This window comes from Haliotis rufescens, unplaced genomic scaffold (assembly GCF_023055435.1).
Source record: "Haliotis rufescens isolate VD_foot unplaced genomic scaffold, xgHalRufe1.0.p SCAF_10, whole genome shotgun sequence".
NCBI classification, from domain to species: domain Eukaryota; kingdom Metazoa; phylum Mollusca; class Gastropoda; order Lepetellida; family Haliotidae; genus Haliotis; species Haliotis rufescens.
Genome location: NW_025963780.1, coordinates 3,124,331 through 3,144,415, shown reverse-complemented (window position 1 = coordinate 3,144,415; position 20,085 = coordinate 3,124,331). Strand labels below are relative to the sequence as shown.

Below are 20,085 nucleotides of genomic sequence, written 5' to 3'. Positions count from 1 at the left end.
GAGCCGACCAGTCCTTGTTTTTGCCCCTTAATGCCGAGCGCCAGACAGGGTAACAACAAGTACCACCTTTTAACGTCTTTTGGACGCGGCCGGGGATCGAAACCCCCGGACCTTGCCCTCTCCGGGCGGATGCTCTACCACTAGACCACGAAGGCGGTCTATCAGTGAGTGAATGCAAAATTATTAAATGTATAAGTCATACAGCGTCAAGATGTTTGTTGTTTGTTGTTTCACGCCACACTCGGTAATGTTGCAGCTACATGACTGCTATTTTGCAACAGGAATAGGATACGAACGTGTGGATCTTATCCGGTAATGACACTTGATGATTTACCCTCCTGCTGCGTCACTGTCAAGTAGTTCATGTGGTTGGCTGCCTGTTGTTGTTTGCCAGGTGCAAGGAACATATTCTCGTGATATACAAACCCTGTATTTCGTGGTGGTCAGAAGACATCAAAAGTACATGTAGTGATTGGCCTACAATCGAATGTTACACATTCAAGTAATCCCTCATGTGAAATTTTAACACAGATGACATGAATATTTTTATTCAGTAAAATACAATGCGTTTGCTGCTCATCTTCATCGTACGCATGTGTTCTACATACTGTTTAAAATATCTGTTCAGTTATACAGTTTGACATCAGTTTAGTCTCCTTGGCACACTCCTGTGTAATAATCAAGGTTTTCAAGGCGCGTGATTTCATTGTGAAAGGTATTAGGCCCATGCAACACGTCTTCAATTGCTTCAATCTTTCTTTGGCTCACCGGGGCGAAGTACACCAGCTGAAATGATTTGAAATATGATCATTACTTATAAACAATCAACTTTTTTTTTTACTGTTATAAACATCAATTCATACTAGTATATTGTTGTGGAGAAAACCTATAGTCCTTTGCCATACGAGAATAAGCATGACGTCACAGTGATTCGTCCCATTTCTATCGATTACGTTCTATGTAACTGCCTTGCCCTGCTGTGACACAACATATCACGTTCTACAATGCACGCCACTGTCACTTTATCTGTTTAAAATATACTAAAATCCCATAACATGAAAAGACAATACAGTTGTTAAAGTATTGACAGTGTGCATGGTACTTATTCTAATAAGTAAATACTTTAGACAACAGAATAACAAATGCGTCAACATTAATTATCCATTGATATGTCACATTTACATATTTTGGGATGATACAAATTCTGTAGAGAGAAAGTAAGACACTAAAACAAAGACAGTTGTAACGAAGAATCTTATAATTACCTCAACCGGAAACTCTGCGAGAGTTTTGAAACATACCGCTGGCTGACCGTTTTTAATAATGGCTAACTCTTCCTCGAATGTCCACTTCAGCTTTTCATTGTACTCAAGTGTTGACAAGTCTGGAATGGACATGATGGTTGATGAGGTAATTCATAATTGGTTAAAGACTATAGAAATAGTTCGTTCGTTTATTGATTGACATTTTTCTTGGTTTTCTTATCATTATTTGATAGGGATTCACAAACACACGCTTATGAGATAGTAAGAATATCAGAAGGGACTCTGCGTTGAAAAGAAATTTTGTAACATGTAATAACAAGGTGTGGTGAACAGTTCATAAGTGAGTGAGTACGGTTTTATGCCACTTTTAGCATATATCCCCGCAATATCACACCGGAAAATGGGCTTGTATCCATGTGGGGAATTAAACCCTGGTCTTCGGCATGACGAGCCGAAGCTTTATTCACCAGGCTACCCCGCCTCCCCGTGTGGTGAACACAACAGCACTTCAGCAGTAATGAAGGATTAGGATATTTTTGTCTATGTAAGAAAATCATCATGTAAGAAAAATGTGTTAATATATTCTTTTGGTTTCATTCAATATCAATGATATTTCCTTTATAAATTCGTGTGGCTTCGTATTTATTAATGGAAAGGGTGTTACACAGTATGTGTATGTGCGTGGTCCAATTATATTACAAGTATCATCTTCCCTTGCATCCAACATTCATGGATGCATCACTACATTTAAGAAGGGATGAAGTTTCAGGTTTTGTTCGGTATACATAGTGATAGGTTGGGACATATTTGTTCTACTTTTTGTAACTTACGTATTCACCACTGGTATCCGACTTTCGTTTGACATTATTTAACTTTAGAATAGATTGCTTCACATCTGTCACCATTTGGACTTTAACTACTTTGTTGTACATTTAACCTCTTTGACAAACAACGAAACTGACACAGAATACGTAGTAAGTCCTTTTGGTAGGTACATTCACAAATATATCGGTCAATGAATCTGAATATTTCAACATCTCTTCGTTCCTTCATATTCAGGATCATGCACTTCAGTTTTTAATTTGTTCTTAGGATCGACCTTAAAAGTATTTGCCCATGACCATGTTGATCTATATCCTTGATTCTCCGATTGCACTGTTTCCAGCAACACTGACACCATGTGGATAACCTCAAGGTGATACTCCATTATGCTAGATAATCCTCTGGCGCCTCGTCTGGAATGTAGTATTTACCTTTCACGGGGAATATCTTCTTGTCCATGAGTAGGTCATCATTCCCGAACGATGATGCCCACATGTCGTTGGGCAGGTTGAGACCAAGCTCCTTGGCGAAGTCACTGCAGTGGTAGAGGGATGTGACGCTGAACTCAAATCCCTGGCTTGACAGAAAGCCTGTCAGTTGAGGCCAACTGCATGCTTTCTCAACGTCAAGAACTAAAACGCATGCAATAAAAATATATTTTGAAGAATATATCTTATCATTAAGTCCTGTATGGATGAATTATATGTTCCACTTACATGCAATTCCAATTCATGTCGCTGTGCACATTTTGGTTTTTGCAATTATTAGATTTTGAGTTAGTGAGCAAATCATCAGTCTCAGATGGAATCAAACGGTCTGAACATGTAGTTTATTGAAATCATATTTCCAGCAGTTTGCCAAATAAAAGGACAAATCAACATATTGTCGCTGTGCTTCCCAACATGAGAGGATGACCAGTAGCATCCCTCAGCCTTTTTGAAAGAAGCAAATAAAAACATATTGAATAACTAAAATATGTCATTTGTTAATAATTTGTACCCAAATTTCCAAGTATAATAACTACCACATTAGTATATATATCATAATAAATATTTCCTGAAAGACAAGGTCATTGTTCACCTGCACAAATAGGGGAACACATCAGAGTCAAATTAAGGAATTGATTCAGACAATATTTTTGCGTCACTGATGACTTCAATTTTGGATGTCTTTCATGTGTATATCATACAACTGTTTTAGGCTTGCACTAAGACCTTGAATGGTGTATCGTTCAGTGACAAATGTCCCAAGGAATACGGAAAAAAGTTTTTCCTGATGTGTGTTGTGAGGGAATGTGTTTGGCAAGATCAAATGTTTGACATAAGTGGTGACCTTCGGTTTTTTTAATGAGATTTCAACATATAAAGCAAATCTTCTGAGTTTTGATAATCCAATGGTATCAACAAATATACTGGCCTTCTATATGGCGTATATATATATATTATTATCGGAATTGTCAGTGGCAACAACTACACACCTTTCAAAATGTAAAATGATAAATAAAGTACATTGTTAAGTTGACTTACCAAGAATAATCCTCGGGTTCCCCAGTTCCTGCTCAAACAAAAAATAAGAAATATATGACACTGATTTTCAGCACATACTGCTAATGTTCAAATTATACAACCCTTTATTAATCGTCCCATCAAAACCACTTAAAGTTGAGTGTCGGTTTGCAGATCTCCAGAGATGTAGATATAGATGGTGCTGTCCTTGGTATTTCTAGTTATATAAGGGATACATATTAATGAGAACTGGGTGATCGATGATGTGCTATTTTTAACGAATGTGTGCATGTCTTGTTAGAAACACAAATGTACAGACCTTAAATGAAAAGAGAACATCAATGTCATTTAGATGTTTCACCGTCTCCTTAATCTGCTGTATGTCCGCAGTCTCGTCCCTTCCCTCTTTGTGGGGAAGGAAGATTTCCACTCTGTATATAAGAGCATCTCTATCATCGGAAGCGCCGAGAACGGACAGGGGGAGACACACCATGGTGATCACACCAGCGACGAATAGGAGCATTGTTATTTACAGCAAGTGGTTCTATACTGTCTCAGGATTCTGTGAAACTGGAATAATTAGAAGTGATAATTGGCCTTTCACAATCTCGTCACAGGAACTCATGTTCTGATCAGAATTGTCATTTTCTAGCATCAACGGACCAGTCACGTTCTTATTTTGTAGATGATACGCAGAATGAAATGTTCAAACAATATTTCGAATACCACTTTCTAAAATGTCACAATTGTTGTCCTCTTTTATCAACAATGAATTATTACTCTTCCAGGGGATTTGGGGCCAGAACACCACAGCCATAATAGCAATGAGCGCTTAATTTTTCGAGATTCCATTTGCGCAAAAGCAATATTATCCCAAGGATTTCCTTGTGCAAGTGGTGCTATATAAATAAATAATATTGTAAGCAAAATGACATAATATTATTTTAAAATAATCAATACCAAAAGAAATTCACCCTCTGAATGAACATCAAATTGGTGAGATTGTGACAGACAAATCGAGCATCATAACAAAAAGTTATTGTTTGTAATGAGTGCCCTAGGCTAAGAGTGAAGGTGTTAATATGGTGCATATGGTAGTATATGCGTTTATTTGACACGATGCCTCACAATGTTTCTTGATTTTAACAACATACTTCAGCTTTGTGAACACAATATATAGCAAGGCTCAAAACTAACCCACAAAGACAACATGTAATGGAATATATTTGCTATTTCTCGATCACATTCGCTGATGAGTTTGTATATTGTAGTATCAGTAAATGACATCATAATGAGAAAGCTTTTCGTCTTGGTTGGAAAACTGATCTCTTGATAGTTTGCATATCTTTCATCATCTTCGTATGTGTGACACTAACAAAATATGAAACATAAACATGAAACATCAACGCCAGTCTCTATTATCGGAAGAAACAGATAATGCGTAAAAGGCAAAATAGTGGTACAAATATATGAATATGAATGGGTCACTAGAAATCAGTTTACAAAGTTGGCTTCTTGTCATAAGTACCTGGGATTGTATTTTTGTAACAGACTCAAATGGTCGAAATCCTTTGATAATTTAGCGTTGTAAGCAATTTCCAAATAAACTTTTGTGAAATCCCTCTATTGCCTCTATATGGTCAGAAGATTTAGGGTTTTAATTAATCTAAACACGGGGAATAGGTACGCCTTGGTGATTGCATGTGGTAGTTGAATGCAAATACCTGAGTATCAAACAATACCATATAGGCTAAATGCTGTAAGGTTCTTATTCATATTTATAAGCAAAATGGTCCATAACGAATCGGTTGCATCTACTTCTAACACTGCAAAAAAAATCTATGTATACAAACTTGTATATGCTTTGGAATGATGATATTTCCAAAACATATACAAGATTGGAATGATGTTATATACAAAAATATACAAGTTTGTATATACGACATATACAAAAACATACAAATTTGTATATATGGTGTATCCAAATTTGTTTTCTTTGTATATATTGGTAAAGGGAGATAATTGTTATGTATTTGTGTATAATTATTATATATGTGCAAATTGAAGTGTTTTAAGTTGAGCACTGTGTTTTTTTGTATATGTTGGTAAAGGAGGATAATTGCTATGCATTGTTCTATAATTGTTTTGTATGTGCAAAATAGTATCAGCAAGTTACAAAAAACTGATATAGTGGCGTGTAACATTACTGGAATGTTTAATTAGTACTCCACACTGTTAGCGGGAGTACTTACTCTCCTTGCAATGATATTGACGGGTAAGCGATTGAGGCGTCTGGTACCTTTCCTGGCGCGGTGCTTGGTATGTGAGTAGACTTTATGGTCAAATGCACAGGGAGGATAAGCTGTCGGGGGTGATTGCATTGGCGGTGACTTCTGTATTGAAAGTGTTGAAATCGATTTGTGCTGAGCTTGGATTCATTTGTACGGGGAGGCCGCGATGTGATTTGTAACATGCTCTCGTGCACATGGCAGATTAGCCAACAGAGTGGATTGCACAGAGGATGAAACTATTTTATTATTAATTTAAAGTGTTGAATTTGGTTTGTTCTAGGCTGTCGGTTTAATTGTAGGGTATACATTGTTATAATGTCAAATCTCGGCGGAACGCGGAAAATCGCGTTTTTTTTAAAACGGCAGTCCCTGGAAAAATTTCAGCATCAAACATGCCTTTATTATTATTCATAACACAATCATGGGATCTTAAGTTTCCGGACATCATACGTTTTCTATCATGAATACTTGCACTACAACGGGGGGGGGGGGGGGGGGCTCACACAGAAATTGTTAATACTTCAATAATGACTTTTTTTTATAAAGTTGTCTTTTATAAGTGAATGAGATGTTTTACAGTTGTTCATGTGAAAAAACTATGATTGTGTATTCAGCGTCCGAAAACCCATAAAACGGGGATATATGTTGTATTAATGTCTCATGTTTTACAAAAGATATGCAGGTACAAAGGTAAGCTTTTCTCAATATGCTTCAACATGGGAAAAGGGACATTGCACGTTTGTGGCAGTATTGCTCCCAGGTGGCGGCGGCGTCCACTAATGCCTACATCCCCTAATGCCAAATAAACAATCTGTCTGTCTGTCTGTCTGCCTACAGTCTACAATAAACAAAGTCAGGCACCAGTGATTTTCAGCGACACCTGCTATCAGTGCTACCCAACATCTAACTGGACAAGTCCACTTTAGTGGAATAATGCCTATAGGCGACAAAAGAAAGAAAATTGTATGAAGTCACTTTTTATTTCACATTGCCATAACACTAACAGTAATAATTTATTTCTGCATCATTGCATTAGTTCTTATAGTATACACCAGCAGATATTTGCTGATTTCAAAGAGGTCATTCTTAGCATGGGGATGTTGTTTTCATTGTGTAGGCATTATTCCACACTGCTTTACTTTTTTTGTAGGCAATAGTAACTGTAGGCAAAAGTGGACGCAGGCATTAGTGGCTGGAACCCAGGTGGCCGGGTGCGCGGAAGCTATTCCCGAATTTTTAAAAGTACTGATTTAACTCCGAAATTTTAATGCATCCGCCATCTTTGTTTATTTGACTTTTGCCACTGTTACATTTGTTGGTATGAATATTGTCCAAACGGCACAAAATTGCTTAAAATGCAATCAAATTTTTAAAACATTTCTGGGGTCTCAGCCTAATATCGTTAGCAAAGTCAACAAACTACGACCATAAATGTAATGTACAACAGGCGCAAGAAAATTCAAAAGATTTCTTACAAATACAAATGATAAGAAGTCGAATATGAATACTTATACCTGTATTTTTTAGAACAAGAAATTGACACATTGACGTAATCAGATTAAATTGATATGTTCTTTACTTATGTAAATGCAAATGATAAGAAAAATAATTAACAGTGGAATACTCTGGCTATTGTGCAAAGAATCCAGTCCCAATGAAAGTGAACAGCATGCCGATGTTATACAAAGCAATAATATAATATATCGCAACTGATAGTTCTTAACAATCAGGCAATCAACATATTGACGGTATCAGTGGGCACATCGTGGTATTTGAAGATAGAAAATGATAACACATGTCAGCAGTCTAGGAAGTTATACACGGCATCTTGACAATGAACAAAAAGAAGAAGAAGAAGAGTAGTAGTTTATTAAAGTGTCACTATTTAAACAACCACACCACACCACACCACACCACACCACACTACGGGATTCCATACTCGGTATTGACCCATGACAGATCCTTCTTCATGCCAGGGAATTGGTTTTTGGATGGTGGTCAACGGACACGTCTTGCCTTAGGGAAAGCTGCTGTACTGTCCAGCTTCTTCATGTATGTCTCATCTGCGAGCCTCTTCGCCATCTGCAGTTCCGTCGACTCGCAGTTCTTTGGTCGTACTGTAAAAAATATTTATGCCGTCTTCGTCATAGTTACTTTCCTCGGAGGGCATCAACTGAGCTATCTTTAATGCGTCCTCGTACCTCTGTTGCTTCTGGACGGGAAGGTTGCGATGGCGTATCCCGAGGACTCGGTTACGACTCTTCTGAAGAAAAACAACAACTTTATTTACAATTGCATTTCAAATTTATAATGCATATACATGTATATCCATGTATATGCTCATGAGCAAAGGATGAAAATATGTGAAAATCAAATTCAAATTTATTCTGATAACCCTTAAACAACGTGTCAGTATTATAGCTTGATGTATTAGAACAACACTATTTGTGAATGCCAGGTGCTACCGGTAGTGTTGGGTATGCTTACCCTTTTTGAAGATTCACTCTTTGTAATTCGACATCAAACGGATTACATCACACTCTCATTTAACCCTTAATTAGTTAATTAATCTAGTTAACCTGCAGTATACTGTATGTACTGCCTTAACGAGGATTAATCCCTTGTCAGTTGTTGGTGAGTGATCAATTAATGTCTGGAGAAAGGGTTAGCCTTACTCACAATAAATTAACATTTCATACTGCAACACAAGAGATAATCGATCATTATGCCTTTATAAAAAAGCGAGAAAGATAAAGATTGAATGATACATAACGGGCCGTGCCTGCATTATATAGACTGCAAGTATCGTCACTGTAAACTAATAGAGGATTAATTTCAATTTTACAGAATATTCAACTGCTAAGTATATGATCAAGGTATTCACTCCCTGGGACACAAATATTGTTTACTAGCATTGTATTGTGAGATTTTTTTGAAAAAACACAACAGCATGCATATGTTCTAGCAAAAGGAAACTTGATAAATATTCATTTTGCTTAATTTCTACTTTGGAAAACTTAGTTGGCGCTCTGAAAGCTTGACGCTGTATAATTTGGCACGCGCATGGTTGGATGCAAACTAAATGTTTAATTTTCGCAAATTAAGACACCAGCGGCGGTATAGAGCATATATCTAATGTCATAAAGCGGAACACTGTAGAACATATATACTCTTTATATTCTGTTATTAATAATAGGAAATCTCAAAAACGCTCTATGATTCTATGCTTAGTTTACTCTTATACGCCGATGATATTGCTCTTATAGCCGGCGACGAGCACTCATTACAACGAATGTTAAATTGCGTTGATAATTGGTGCAGACGATGGCGTCTTCAAATTAATACCAAAAAAACTAAAATTGTCAATTATAGACAGCAGTCTGTTACGCGTTCCAGTGTCAGTTTTCACTGTGGAGGAGAGAATATTGAAATTTGTAATGCATATTAATATTTGGGACTTTGGCTCCAGGAACACCTAGATTTAAATTTCACAGCTAAACAAATTGCTAAATCTGCCGGAAGAGCCCTCAGTGTAATTATTAGTAAATTTAAATTAGTTGGAGGAATGACCTATGATGTTTTCAGTACTTTGTATGACAATCTTGTACAACCTATCTTAACGTATGGTGCAGCAATTTGGGGAACCAGAGAATTTAGTTGCATAAATGCCATCCAAAATAGAGCGTGCCGCTTTTTCTTGGGTGTAGGAAAAACTACTTCTAATTTGGCCGTAAGAGGGGAGATGGGTTGGTCATCGATTATTACTAAACATAAAATCGAAGTTGTGCGTTTCTGGAAGAAGTTGAATTCAGCTCCCCCGCAGAGAATTATAGCTCGTATCAGAAATTGGTCTCTGTCATACCGAAAGTCCTGGGACAGCAGAGTTGTAAGAATGTTTGGTTCTTTTGATCTACCATTTTTGGATCTCTATAATATTGGTAATATAGATTTCCAAATTTTGAAATCAAAACTGATAGGACTTGACAGAGAAAACTGGTTGCGTGGAGTTTGGAATGACACTGGCCATACTACAGGCAATAAGCTTAGAACGTTTAGATTGTTTAAAAATACACTGAATGTTTCATTTTATGTACGCCATATTCTGGATAGATCACGACGAAGCACTTTAGCTAAACTTCGCTGTGGAACTTTACCCTTAGAATTGTTTCTGAACGCGTCTGTAAACTATGTAACGGCCAAACTGTTGAAGATGAAGTTCACTTTTTGGTAACGTGTGACTGTTATAGAGAGCTAAGACTTAATCTTTGGCAGAAAGTATCCCTTATTAACCCCTCGTTTATTACGATGTCTCCGGCAGACCAAACCGTATTCTTAATGCAGTGCGACGAACTGGTTAAACCACTTGCTGCATTAATCTTCTCAATGTATCGGAGAAGAAAATATATAAAACAATAAACTGGGTAGTTGTGTGCGTGTAATAATTCTTATCATCTATCATGTTTTGCTGTGTTGTAGGGTTGATGTGTGGGGGTTGTGATGGGTGGCTGGCCCGAGGGGTTGTGATGGGTGCTTGTTTCATGTTGTCGCGGGTGTGTGTGAGTGTGTGTGTGTGTGTGTGTGTGTGTGTGGAGGGGGGGGGGGGGGGAGGGTCGTTGGGAGGGAGTGTGTGTATGCGGCGGTAGATTGTTACTTTGTTGGTGTCTTTGTGCGTGGTTGGTGCTTCTTTTTTGTGGAGACGGGGAGGGATGAGGATGCGAGTGAGGACGTGGTTGATGGGTGCGGATGAGGGAGTTGGTGTGGATGCGGGAACGGATACAGGTGAGGGTGTGTTTAAGAAATAGGGTGTGTGTGAGAGTGATTTGTGACGGTGAGGGTTCGGATGTGATTGAAGTGATGTCAATGAGGGTTTGGGTGTGTCTGAATGTGCGGGTGTGTTTGCGTGGTTTGCGTAAGCTGTTGTGAGTGAAGGTCTGGATGTGGGAATGGATGTGGTTGTGTGTATATAGGATGTGTGTATGGGGGATAATATTATGAATGTTATTTTCATAATTGCTATTAAATGTGGTGTGTACATATATAAAATAGTGTTTTTATGAGTCTTTTAGTGTCTCGTAGGCCATTTTGGCCGGCCGCTGAATTTTTACATCTTGCCTTGTCATTTTATATGTACAGCGGGTGACACTATAATAAAATATTCTTCTTCTTCTTCTTCTTCTTCTTTTCTAATGTCATTCAATACAGAATAATCCTGCTGGGGAGCCGTGCAGGTAGCAAAAGTAATGTAAGTCCCCACGGTCCCTAGTGAGGTGGCCTCACTTTGATGCTGGTGATCTATAGCCCTTTTTTACATTGTATTGTTGAATTAAAATGTATTCTTTTAACTGTTCTCAACTAGTTTTAAAATCGAAACTGTGATACTCTAGTTATCTTACTGTCCATCGTTGACAGGTTTTTAATTAAATCAAAATATAATTATTATAACTGTTTCGTCACGATATGGCTGAAATATTGCCGATGTGACGTTAAATTTCACTCACTCACTCACTCAATACAGAATAATACATCAAGATGGCAGTTTCAATGTTAAGATTAAGTATTTCTAAAGATATGGAAATTAATAACTTGATAACTTTTTTTAATCTTTGATCTTTTGGGAAAATAATAGTGGAACTGGTTGAGTGACTGACGTATTCTACATTAAAAGTGACAGGTACGTGATTTACATCATTAAAATTTAAATTGATACAGTGATACAATTATAAGTGAGGGTTGTGATTTATTTAGGAACGAAGTCAGTTTTTGGGGATTTAACTTGCGCTTTCCGACATTATGCGTATTTCGCACACGATTAAGAAAAAAATGTAATTGATTTATTTAAACGAAGTACAAATGCATCAATCCTAAATCACCGGATTAAGTACATAGTTTGTTGAATGTTATTTCGTGAATACACAAATTGCATAACACATTCCCTGAGGACAAACCCAAATGGCCCGGGTGACAGGTGTTAATTAGAGAATGTATTGCCACCACATTATGTCCCGGCACTTTTATGACATGTAATGAACCTAGTCAGTCCCTGGGTCTGTAACAACAACATTGGTCTTATAAAATCAAAGTAACATAAATGTTACGTAATTCGTATTCAAAAATTGACTGAAAAAACATAACATGAATATAATTGCACTTTTGGGGATAATATAATATTGGGAAAATATACTTAAAAGTACATGATTAAAGAATTTCAGTATCAATTGTTTCTTGTATTTATGACCGACTTCACACAAACTGAATAATTAAACATATGTTTATATAGCTATAATGACATGCATGACACCTACATTATCACGAAATAATAATGTTGGTCATGCGTGTTAATTTGTACATTTCGTTGTTATTGGTATCCTGAGGATGTTGTAATTATACACGTGTTCTGATCTTATTTGACGTAGAATACATGAACTGGTTGAGTGACTTTCTTCCATCAGTGTGAAAGGATTTCCCACACATAAACCCTAAATCCTTTGACAAACAGAAAGAAGTCATATAGATATCATATCTAACTGGTACTAAAAGTTCACTATCAATCTCCTCTGATAACAAGCTGTTACATTTAATATCCCCAAGCACCAATACCCAGTATGCTCATGGAGTAATTATCAGAAACCCGAATAATATCCTGTCTACATGGTCACACCCGGTGATTGTTAAGACATTCAGACAATATGGCAGTCTGTATTCATTTCTTATATCCCAAAAGTCCCCACCAAGCTTCCTATATACAAATTGTATTAAATAATACATATATACATTAAAACAGAACAAAAACGATTGGTCAACAGTTTTGTGCGGTCGATGGAAAGTTGTTCAATTACTAAGAAAAGCTATTTAACTGTTTAATACTTAATACGTGTCTTAAAATATGAATTAATTCTGAAGTTATTACATTGTGCAAATTCACCCGAACGTAGGATGTACATGGACTGATTTCAAAATAGCTAAATTGACAAATTGTTTCCCATAAACCACTGAATATAAACTCACTTAACCTTTAGAATAGAAAGGCGAATCGTTTCTTAATATATTGTCTTTTAAGCCGATGGAAGTTTAAATCACTAAAACCGAGTCCGAGGCGATAAAGGATTATGTGACAAAATCTGGTATCATGGCTTAACTGTATATAAGTAACACTGTCCAAGTTTTATAATCCTCTATATCAGATGACTATTCCAATTATTAATGGTATCAGGTAGGAATGACTTGGCATAGCATTCTGTTCTACAACATATAGCCTGTATATTGGTTCGATTTCTATAAATGTAATTACTAACAGCAAAAATGTTTTCCATCTTGTAAAAGGGTGTAATGGCTGTGTTAGTATCTCTATAAATTTTCTCCGGGCCTGTACCCCTTATCGCCCTACAAAAAGTCCGTATTGAGTGAGTGAGTTTAAATTTAACATCTCATCGGCATTATTTCAGTGTCCGAAATTAATCTTAGTGTAAACATTCTAGGATCAATCCTTGTTCTTGGTACAATTATCCAAAATATGGGCATTATATGCTTGTTCATAACTTCTAACGATTCATGTGAAAGGAGTTATTTAACTGAGTGAGTGAGTATGGTTCACGGCGGTGGACACCAGAAAGGTATCTAAGACTTCTGAGGCAATTAATCATAGGGCTTTCCATTTTAACTCTATCGTCAATATCAGAATCTGACTGAAATATTATTCCCAAAGTCATAAATATTAATTCCTTTCATTTTAAGATTAGGTTTTGCACTTTGGAAGACTTTAATTTAACGTGAAATAGTTTTCTCTGGATCCAATTTTACTTGCTTTCATCCATTTGGTAATTGTCTCCAAATCGGCATTTATATTTTACGCAGTAGTATTTGGAATTGTCCATTTGGGGAATTGTCTGGACCCCACCGCAAACACAGTAAACGGAAATTCCAATGTGAATAATATGTACAATAGTTTGTTGGCTCGACATGCAAGACTCCAAAATTTTAGTTATAATGTAAAAGTCATTGTAATATTAAATTATATTTTTAAAAAATCATTAATGTATTTGACATGGAAGACGAAGCGACACACATTGTATTTTATAATAATGCACAATTTTGAATGCTTTAAACCTGTTGCATTAAACAAATACTGGATTTGATGTTGTTATATAGTGAATCAATATGTGTCTAGTCTTCCAAATGTTCTATTGCTAACACATATAGTGTCAGCGCTCATGATCGCCATATCTATGAATGAATTAAAATATCATCATTAATAAACTCACCTGAGCTCACTGTGGATTCTGAAGACAAATGGCTGTAAGGCACCCTGCACGGCTTCGTTCACGTTCACCCTCAAATGTACGATAGAAATCTGCGATTGTTCGTGGTCAATGTTCGAATGCATTTTTGCGACAAGCGTTCGTTTATTTATTAAAATTCCACTAATTCATAAATCACATTGAGTTGCTCGCCTCTTCTCCAGTTGCTCACACTCTCAACTGATGTAGCTGCCTTGATTAACTGGAGTCTGGATGTAACTCATTACAAACTCTGTTCTAATTATGCTAATCGTGGAAGTGCATTATACTGGATGACAAACTTAGTAATTCTTTCACACTAATGATCCTTGTTTACAATGAACGCATGTCAATTGACTAAACAAACATCCTTAAGTAGAAGTATCACAATGGACGGTGTATACAACTGTTTGTCAAACAATATCAACCAATATTTTATATTTAGAATCACCATTACATGAAATCACAGAAACATATATATTAAATTTTACTTTGAAAAATCCAGAACTAATGTCGTGAACGTAATATAATAGGAATTTATTCCAACAAAGTGTTTCCCATACAATTTTCTTGTACAATTTTAAATTAATGGATTTTTTATCTATTATTTTGCAATGATCGTGACAATCGCGAAAAGGCTACTCTCTTGCTATTCCGTTTATTGGTTATTCTAGTTTAGACAGCAATAGCCTCTCGTTATACAAACAGTACTTTTCTAACCCCGATTTAGTTAAGACAGCGTCAGTCTTTCGCTATACAAACAGTACTTTTCTAACCCCGATTTAGTTAAGACAGCGGCAGCCTTTCGCTATACAAACAGTGCTTTTCTAACCCCGATCTAGTTAAACCAGCGTCAGTCTTTCGCTATACAAACAATGTTTTTTTCTAACCGCGATATAGTTAAACCAGCGTCAGTCTTTCGTTATACAAACAGTGCTTTTTCTAACCGCGATCTAGTTAAGACAGCGGTATAATTTATATTATTGATCTGTTACTAAAATCTGCACAAATGTTTTATTTCTTATGTAAAACGCTGTCAACATAAACAAATACAAATTATTTCATAACACTCCAAATATAGTTGCCATAATGAAAGTAGTATTAACGTATTATTGTCACGTCCTTTGGGAGACTAGTATGGTAATCCTCTAATTCCCAAATTTTAAATATATATACGATCTACATTGATGTATAGAGGGCTTATTGCCCCTATGCACCGAAAAAAGAAGAAATAATTGATAGATAAATAACAATGTAAATTACCTTTTCAGTCTGTGGCAGTGTTGGATGATTTCTGTTGGCAGGTATATATGCATGGAAGTCTAAGTGCTTATATATACACATCGAGTATGCAAATATGAAGTTAAAATACACTCTGATCATCTCATAACAACATTAAAAACAGTTGTAAAATTAAATACATGATCTAATGGAACTATCGTCAAAATCGAATCGTGCACGGCGACCAATAAAGGTGATAACATCTCAACCTGTTACTGAAAAGACACTGACACCATTTCATAAATATGAAGGATCTTTCTCAAATAAGTCACACACACAGACACTCACACACATTCACTCACGTACATGCGTAGCATATGTTACAGATATTGAAAGACTCGATTCTTTACAATCCGTTGTTGTTTGTTTGCTGTTTAACGCCGCACGATATGACGGCGGTCTGTAAATAATGGAGTCTGGACCGCCGTTGAATGGCAGAGTACTGCTGTGCAGTGATAGTCTACAAAAAACACACACTTTTTCTGTGCAAATCGTGTGACTAGCGGATGCTACCGGATGGGCAGGACATTTTCGCTCTGTTCTCGAACACCTGGTGTCATAACTTATTTTCAGTGACACATTCATATCATGTTCACCGCTAATTTGTTTGGCTTTTACACCCAATAGAATCTGTATTGGCAATTATCAACAGTAATCATAACCGATTATTCACATTGATCACATTCTATATATTCACAGAAAGTATTTGAGACAGATGGAATTATTACCATGTAGATTCTCCAAAACTCAAAGGATTTGCTTGGAGTTTTTGAAATCTCAGAAAAAGAGCAAAGTCCAAACATTTGATCTTGCACACCACTATACCTCATAACAAACTTAAGAGAACTTCATCCCTTGATCCAAAGGAGATTTATTTAACATGGTAACCGCAGATATAGTTACATATCTATGTACAGAGGTTCAGGACAATTCGTTAAAAAGGAAAGCAAATACCATCTGAAGTTAACCGTGAAAACAATATGTGAAAATGCTGGATATCCTCACGCATATCACCTGTCTGACACTTGGAGGTATAACATTTCACGCATGAATTAGGCATCTCCATGGACACCCAATGTGTTCCCCTTTTTGCTGATCTGTTTCTTTATGCATGTTAATTGGAACATGTGCTCGTATTGGCAGAGTCAAAACAAGGTAATTTAAGCTTCAGGTATATCAATTTATAGTTCAATAGCCATCAAATAGCCATTTCCTTCCACCGATCTACCCACCTGAACCAGATATATAAGATAGCACAGCAACAAAAGAAACTGACGTGTTTTACAAATGTATCAAAATAACTGCATGGTCAAGAGGCAGTGAGGAAATCATTGATACGGACGAGCAGGAGACATGATACACAAATGAAAAGTTTTAATTGGAAGCAGCATAACCAGTCCATTCACAATGACGTCGCAAAGATGAAGAACCAGAAGTTTCGCTTGTCACTTCAGGCTGTGGCCCCCATGAGCTTGAATGTTCCTCATATCGTGTGTACTCCGCAACTTCTGCAATGAATCCGGTTTCATGGGATAAGTGTCCCAAAACGTTGCTCCATCTCGTCCCATGCTCGATCGGGGTAAGCCGCCTCCGTGGTCTTGTGATAGAGCGTCTGCCCGGAGAGCGGAAGGTCCGGGGTTCGATCCCCGAAATTTATTCAGTCTATTAGGGCATGAACTCAAGTACCAAACTAATGATTTTGTTGATCGTTCGTAACATATTATGGCAGAGACAAAAGCTAAACAAAGAGAATGGACAGTGGGTATCCTTGTACATCTACAAAGAGGTATTAATATTGTGTTATTTGTAATAAAGACCAAGACCGCCGCCGTGGTCTTATGGAAGAGCGTTCGCCCGGAGAGCGAAAGGTTAGGCCGCATCATACCAAAAGACGTTAAAAGATAGTACTTGTTGTTGTCCTGTCTGGCGCTCGGCATTAAGGGGCTAAAACAAGGACTGGTCGGCTCGGAATCAGTATACTGTGTCTGAGTGGGGTATTCATGTTAAACTGCGGCATGGTTTCTCAGTGAGCTAGCACTATAAATCAGCATCAGTCTGGACTAGTACAAGCAGCGACAAACACACACACACACACACACACACATACACACACACACACAAACACACGTGCATGCACGTCGCTTAGTTCATTTCAGAGACTAGATTTTAGTCTAGCACGTCGCTATATAAGTGCAATAATCTTGGACGCGACGTTTAACCCAATTTCACCTCACCTCGATCGGGGTAGGTTCGGGAGAGCAAGCAGGTGAGGGTAGAACATTAACATTATTCTGTACATGACTTTGCTGTACTTTTTATTTGAAATTGGGAACAATTTAGATATGAAAAAATTCTTATTCTCACTAATACGTTGTATAATGTCTAATCCGTGAATGCACTGTTGCTATAAGAACATACAGAAATATTCTCATTAAGTGATGTCCTTAAGAGTAGATATTGTATAATATAGTTTTTTTTCTCGTAAAACACTGTACAATATAGGACTGTGATGTGATGTTATGTGATGTGACACCACAGGGGCATTGTACAGTTTGGTGGCCACTGTATCCCAAAAATTTAAATATATATGTGCGATCTATATATTGAACTGTATTTATGTTCGGATGGTTTAATGCCAATTTGTACCTCCAAAAAAGAAGAAAGATCAACTGATAAATAACAACGGAAATTCACTTTTCCCTCTGTGGCAGTGTTGAGTGATTCTCTTGGCAGTCATATGGAAGCCTGCATATTACAAAACGCAATAAACATGTCACTACGACATCAAAATGGTTGTAAAAAGAAATTTATAACGTTGTGGAACTATCGTATGAATCGAATCGCAGACTGGGACCAATAAAGGTGTCTGATAATATCTCAAGCTGTCACCTGAAAAAAACAGACACAGCATATGTTGATGATGACGACATTTTCATACGTACGTTCGTACTTGAGGTTGGTCCAGATTACATAGAAAGACAAAGCATCGTGATGTGCAATAGTGAGTGAGTGAGTATGGTTTTACGCCGCATTTAGCAATATTCCAGCAATATCACGGCGGGGGACACCAGAAATGGGCTTCACACATTGTACCCATGTCGGAAACCGAACCCGGGTCTTCGGAGTGACGAGCGAACACTTTTACCAGTGGGCTAACCGACCTCCCTGATATGTAATAACAGTGTAACTGCAGAGACATGGTTTCATCATGTAATTACCATACAACTCCCAAGTAGTTATAGTATATACATCGGTGTTACCTACTTTATATATGGAGAATAAACCCCACAGTATATAGTCGTTGTTTGGTAGAATTTCAAACAACTCAGTAATAACATAAATGTTGGCTGTACCACATACATCGCGTAGGTGGAAAAATATGAAATATATATCCTTGGCTGTCATCGAATTTTAAAAGCCATTGTTCGCATCTCTCACTTATTGAACGTACTGTGTGTTATGTGTTGCCTTCACTGTATGAACAGTTATGATACAGATCCATACATGGACATTAGATCTCAAACGAAAGTTATGTTTTTATAACATCAATCCATCAATCCAGCCAGCCAGCCAGCCAGCCATCCATCCATACATACAGTACTGTGTGTTATGTGTTGCCTTCACTGTATGAACAGTTATGATACAGATCCATACATGGACATTAAATCTCAAACGAAAGTTATGTTTTTATAACATCAATCCATCAATCCAGTCAGCCAGCCAGCCAGCCAGCCAGCCAGCCATACATACAGTACTGTGTGTTATGTGTTGCCTTCACTGTATGAACAGTTATGATACAGATCCATACATGGACATTAGATCTCAAACGAAAGTTATGTTTTTATAACATCAATCCATCAATCCATCAATCCATCTATCAATCCAGCCATCCAGCCATCCAGCCATACATACATACATACATACATCCATACATACACGTACTGTGTGTTATGTGTTGCCTTCACTGTATGAACAGTTATGATACAGATTCATACATGGACATTAGATCTCCGTAAGTTAGTGTTGATTACTCCTGTTGTCAGCAATATTTCAGCCATGCCACGACAGCATGTAAATAACCGAGTGTGGGCAAGGAAACCAGTCAATTAAAGAGTGAGAAACTATCCATGACAATTTGGTGCGAAGACACAAGCTCAGTCAGGTCACTGAGGCTGACTACATGATTCATTTAAGTCAACAAACATGGGGTACTGGAAACACATTATCTCAAACGAAAGTTATGTTTTTATAACATCAATCCACCAATCCACCAATCCATCCATCCATCTATCCATCCAGCCATCCATCCATACATGCATACATCCATCCATCCATCCATCCATACATACATACATTAGTCAGTTTTGTTTATGATTTTGTCTGTGTGAATATCCTATGATATTGATAGATCATATGTTCTGAAACATCCCTGGCTGTCCAGTTTTGTCAATGGCTTCATCTCTCTCAAAAATCACTTTCAACATTTTGTTGAACTTCTGTGTTGTAAAACATGTTACATGTTATTATGTACTGAAGTATTGTCAAAATTGTACATACTAATTATTAAATTATCATGAATGGTTTAGTTACACAGACTCAAATTCTTACCAATGGGGTAATGGGTAAAATCATCTGTGAATTTATTCAT

The 20,085-nt window shown here is 37.1% G+C and overlaps 1 protein-coding gene across 2 annotated transcripts; it reads right to left on the bottom strand.

The window, feature by feature from the left end:
• Positions 1–532: 532 nt before the first annotated feature.
• Positions 533–15,477, bottom strand: LOC124126777. Of its 2 annotated transcripts, none has more exons than XM_046490298.2 (6): positions 15,420–15,477; positions 3,912–4,162; positions 3,614–3,641; positions 2,519–2,719; positions 1,266–1,384; positions 533–786 (listed from the first exon to the last, which is right to left on the bottom strand). In XM_046490298.2, the coding sequence occupies exons 2-6, from the start codon at positions 4,113–4,115 to the stop codon at positions 649–651; spliced, it is 690 nt and encodes a 229-aa protein (XP_046346254.1). In that variant the 5' UTR covers positions 4,116–4,162; positions 15,420–15,477; the 3' UTR covers positions 533–648. The 2 variants fall into 2 exon arrangements, with proteins under 2 accessions (XP_046346254.1, XP_046346255.1); XM_046490299.2 differs by having other exon boundaries at positions 3,912–4,154; positions 15,420–15,456.
• Between the last annotated feature and the right edge of the window lie 4,608 nt (positions 15,478–20,085).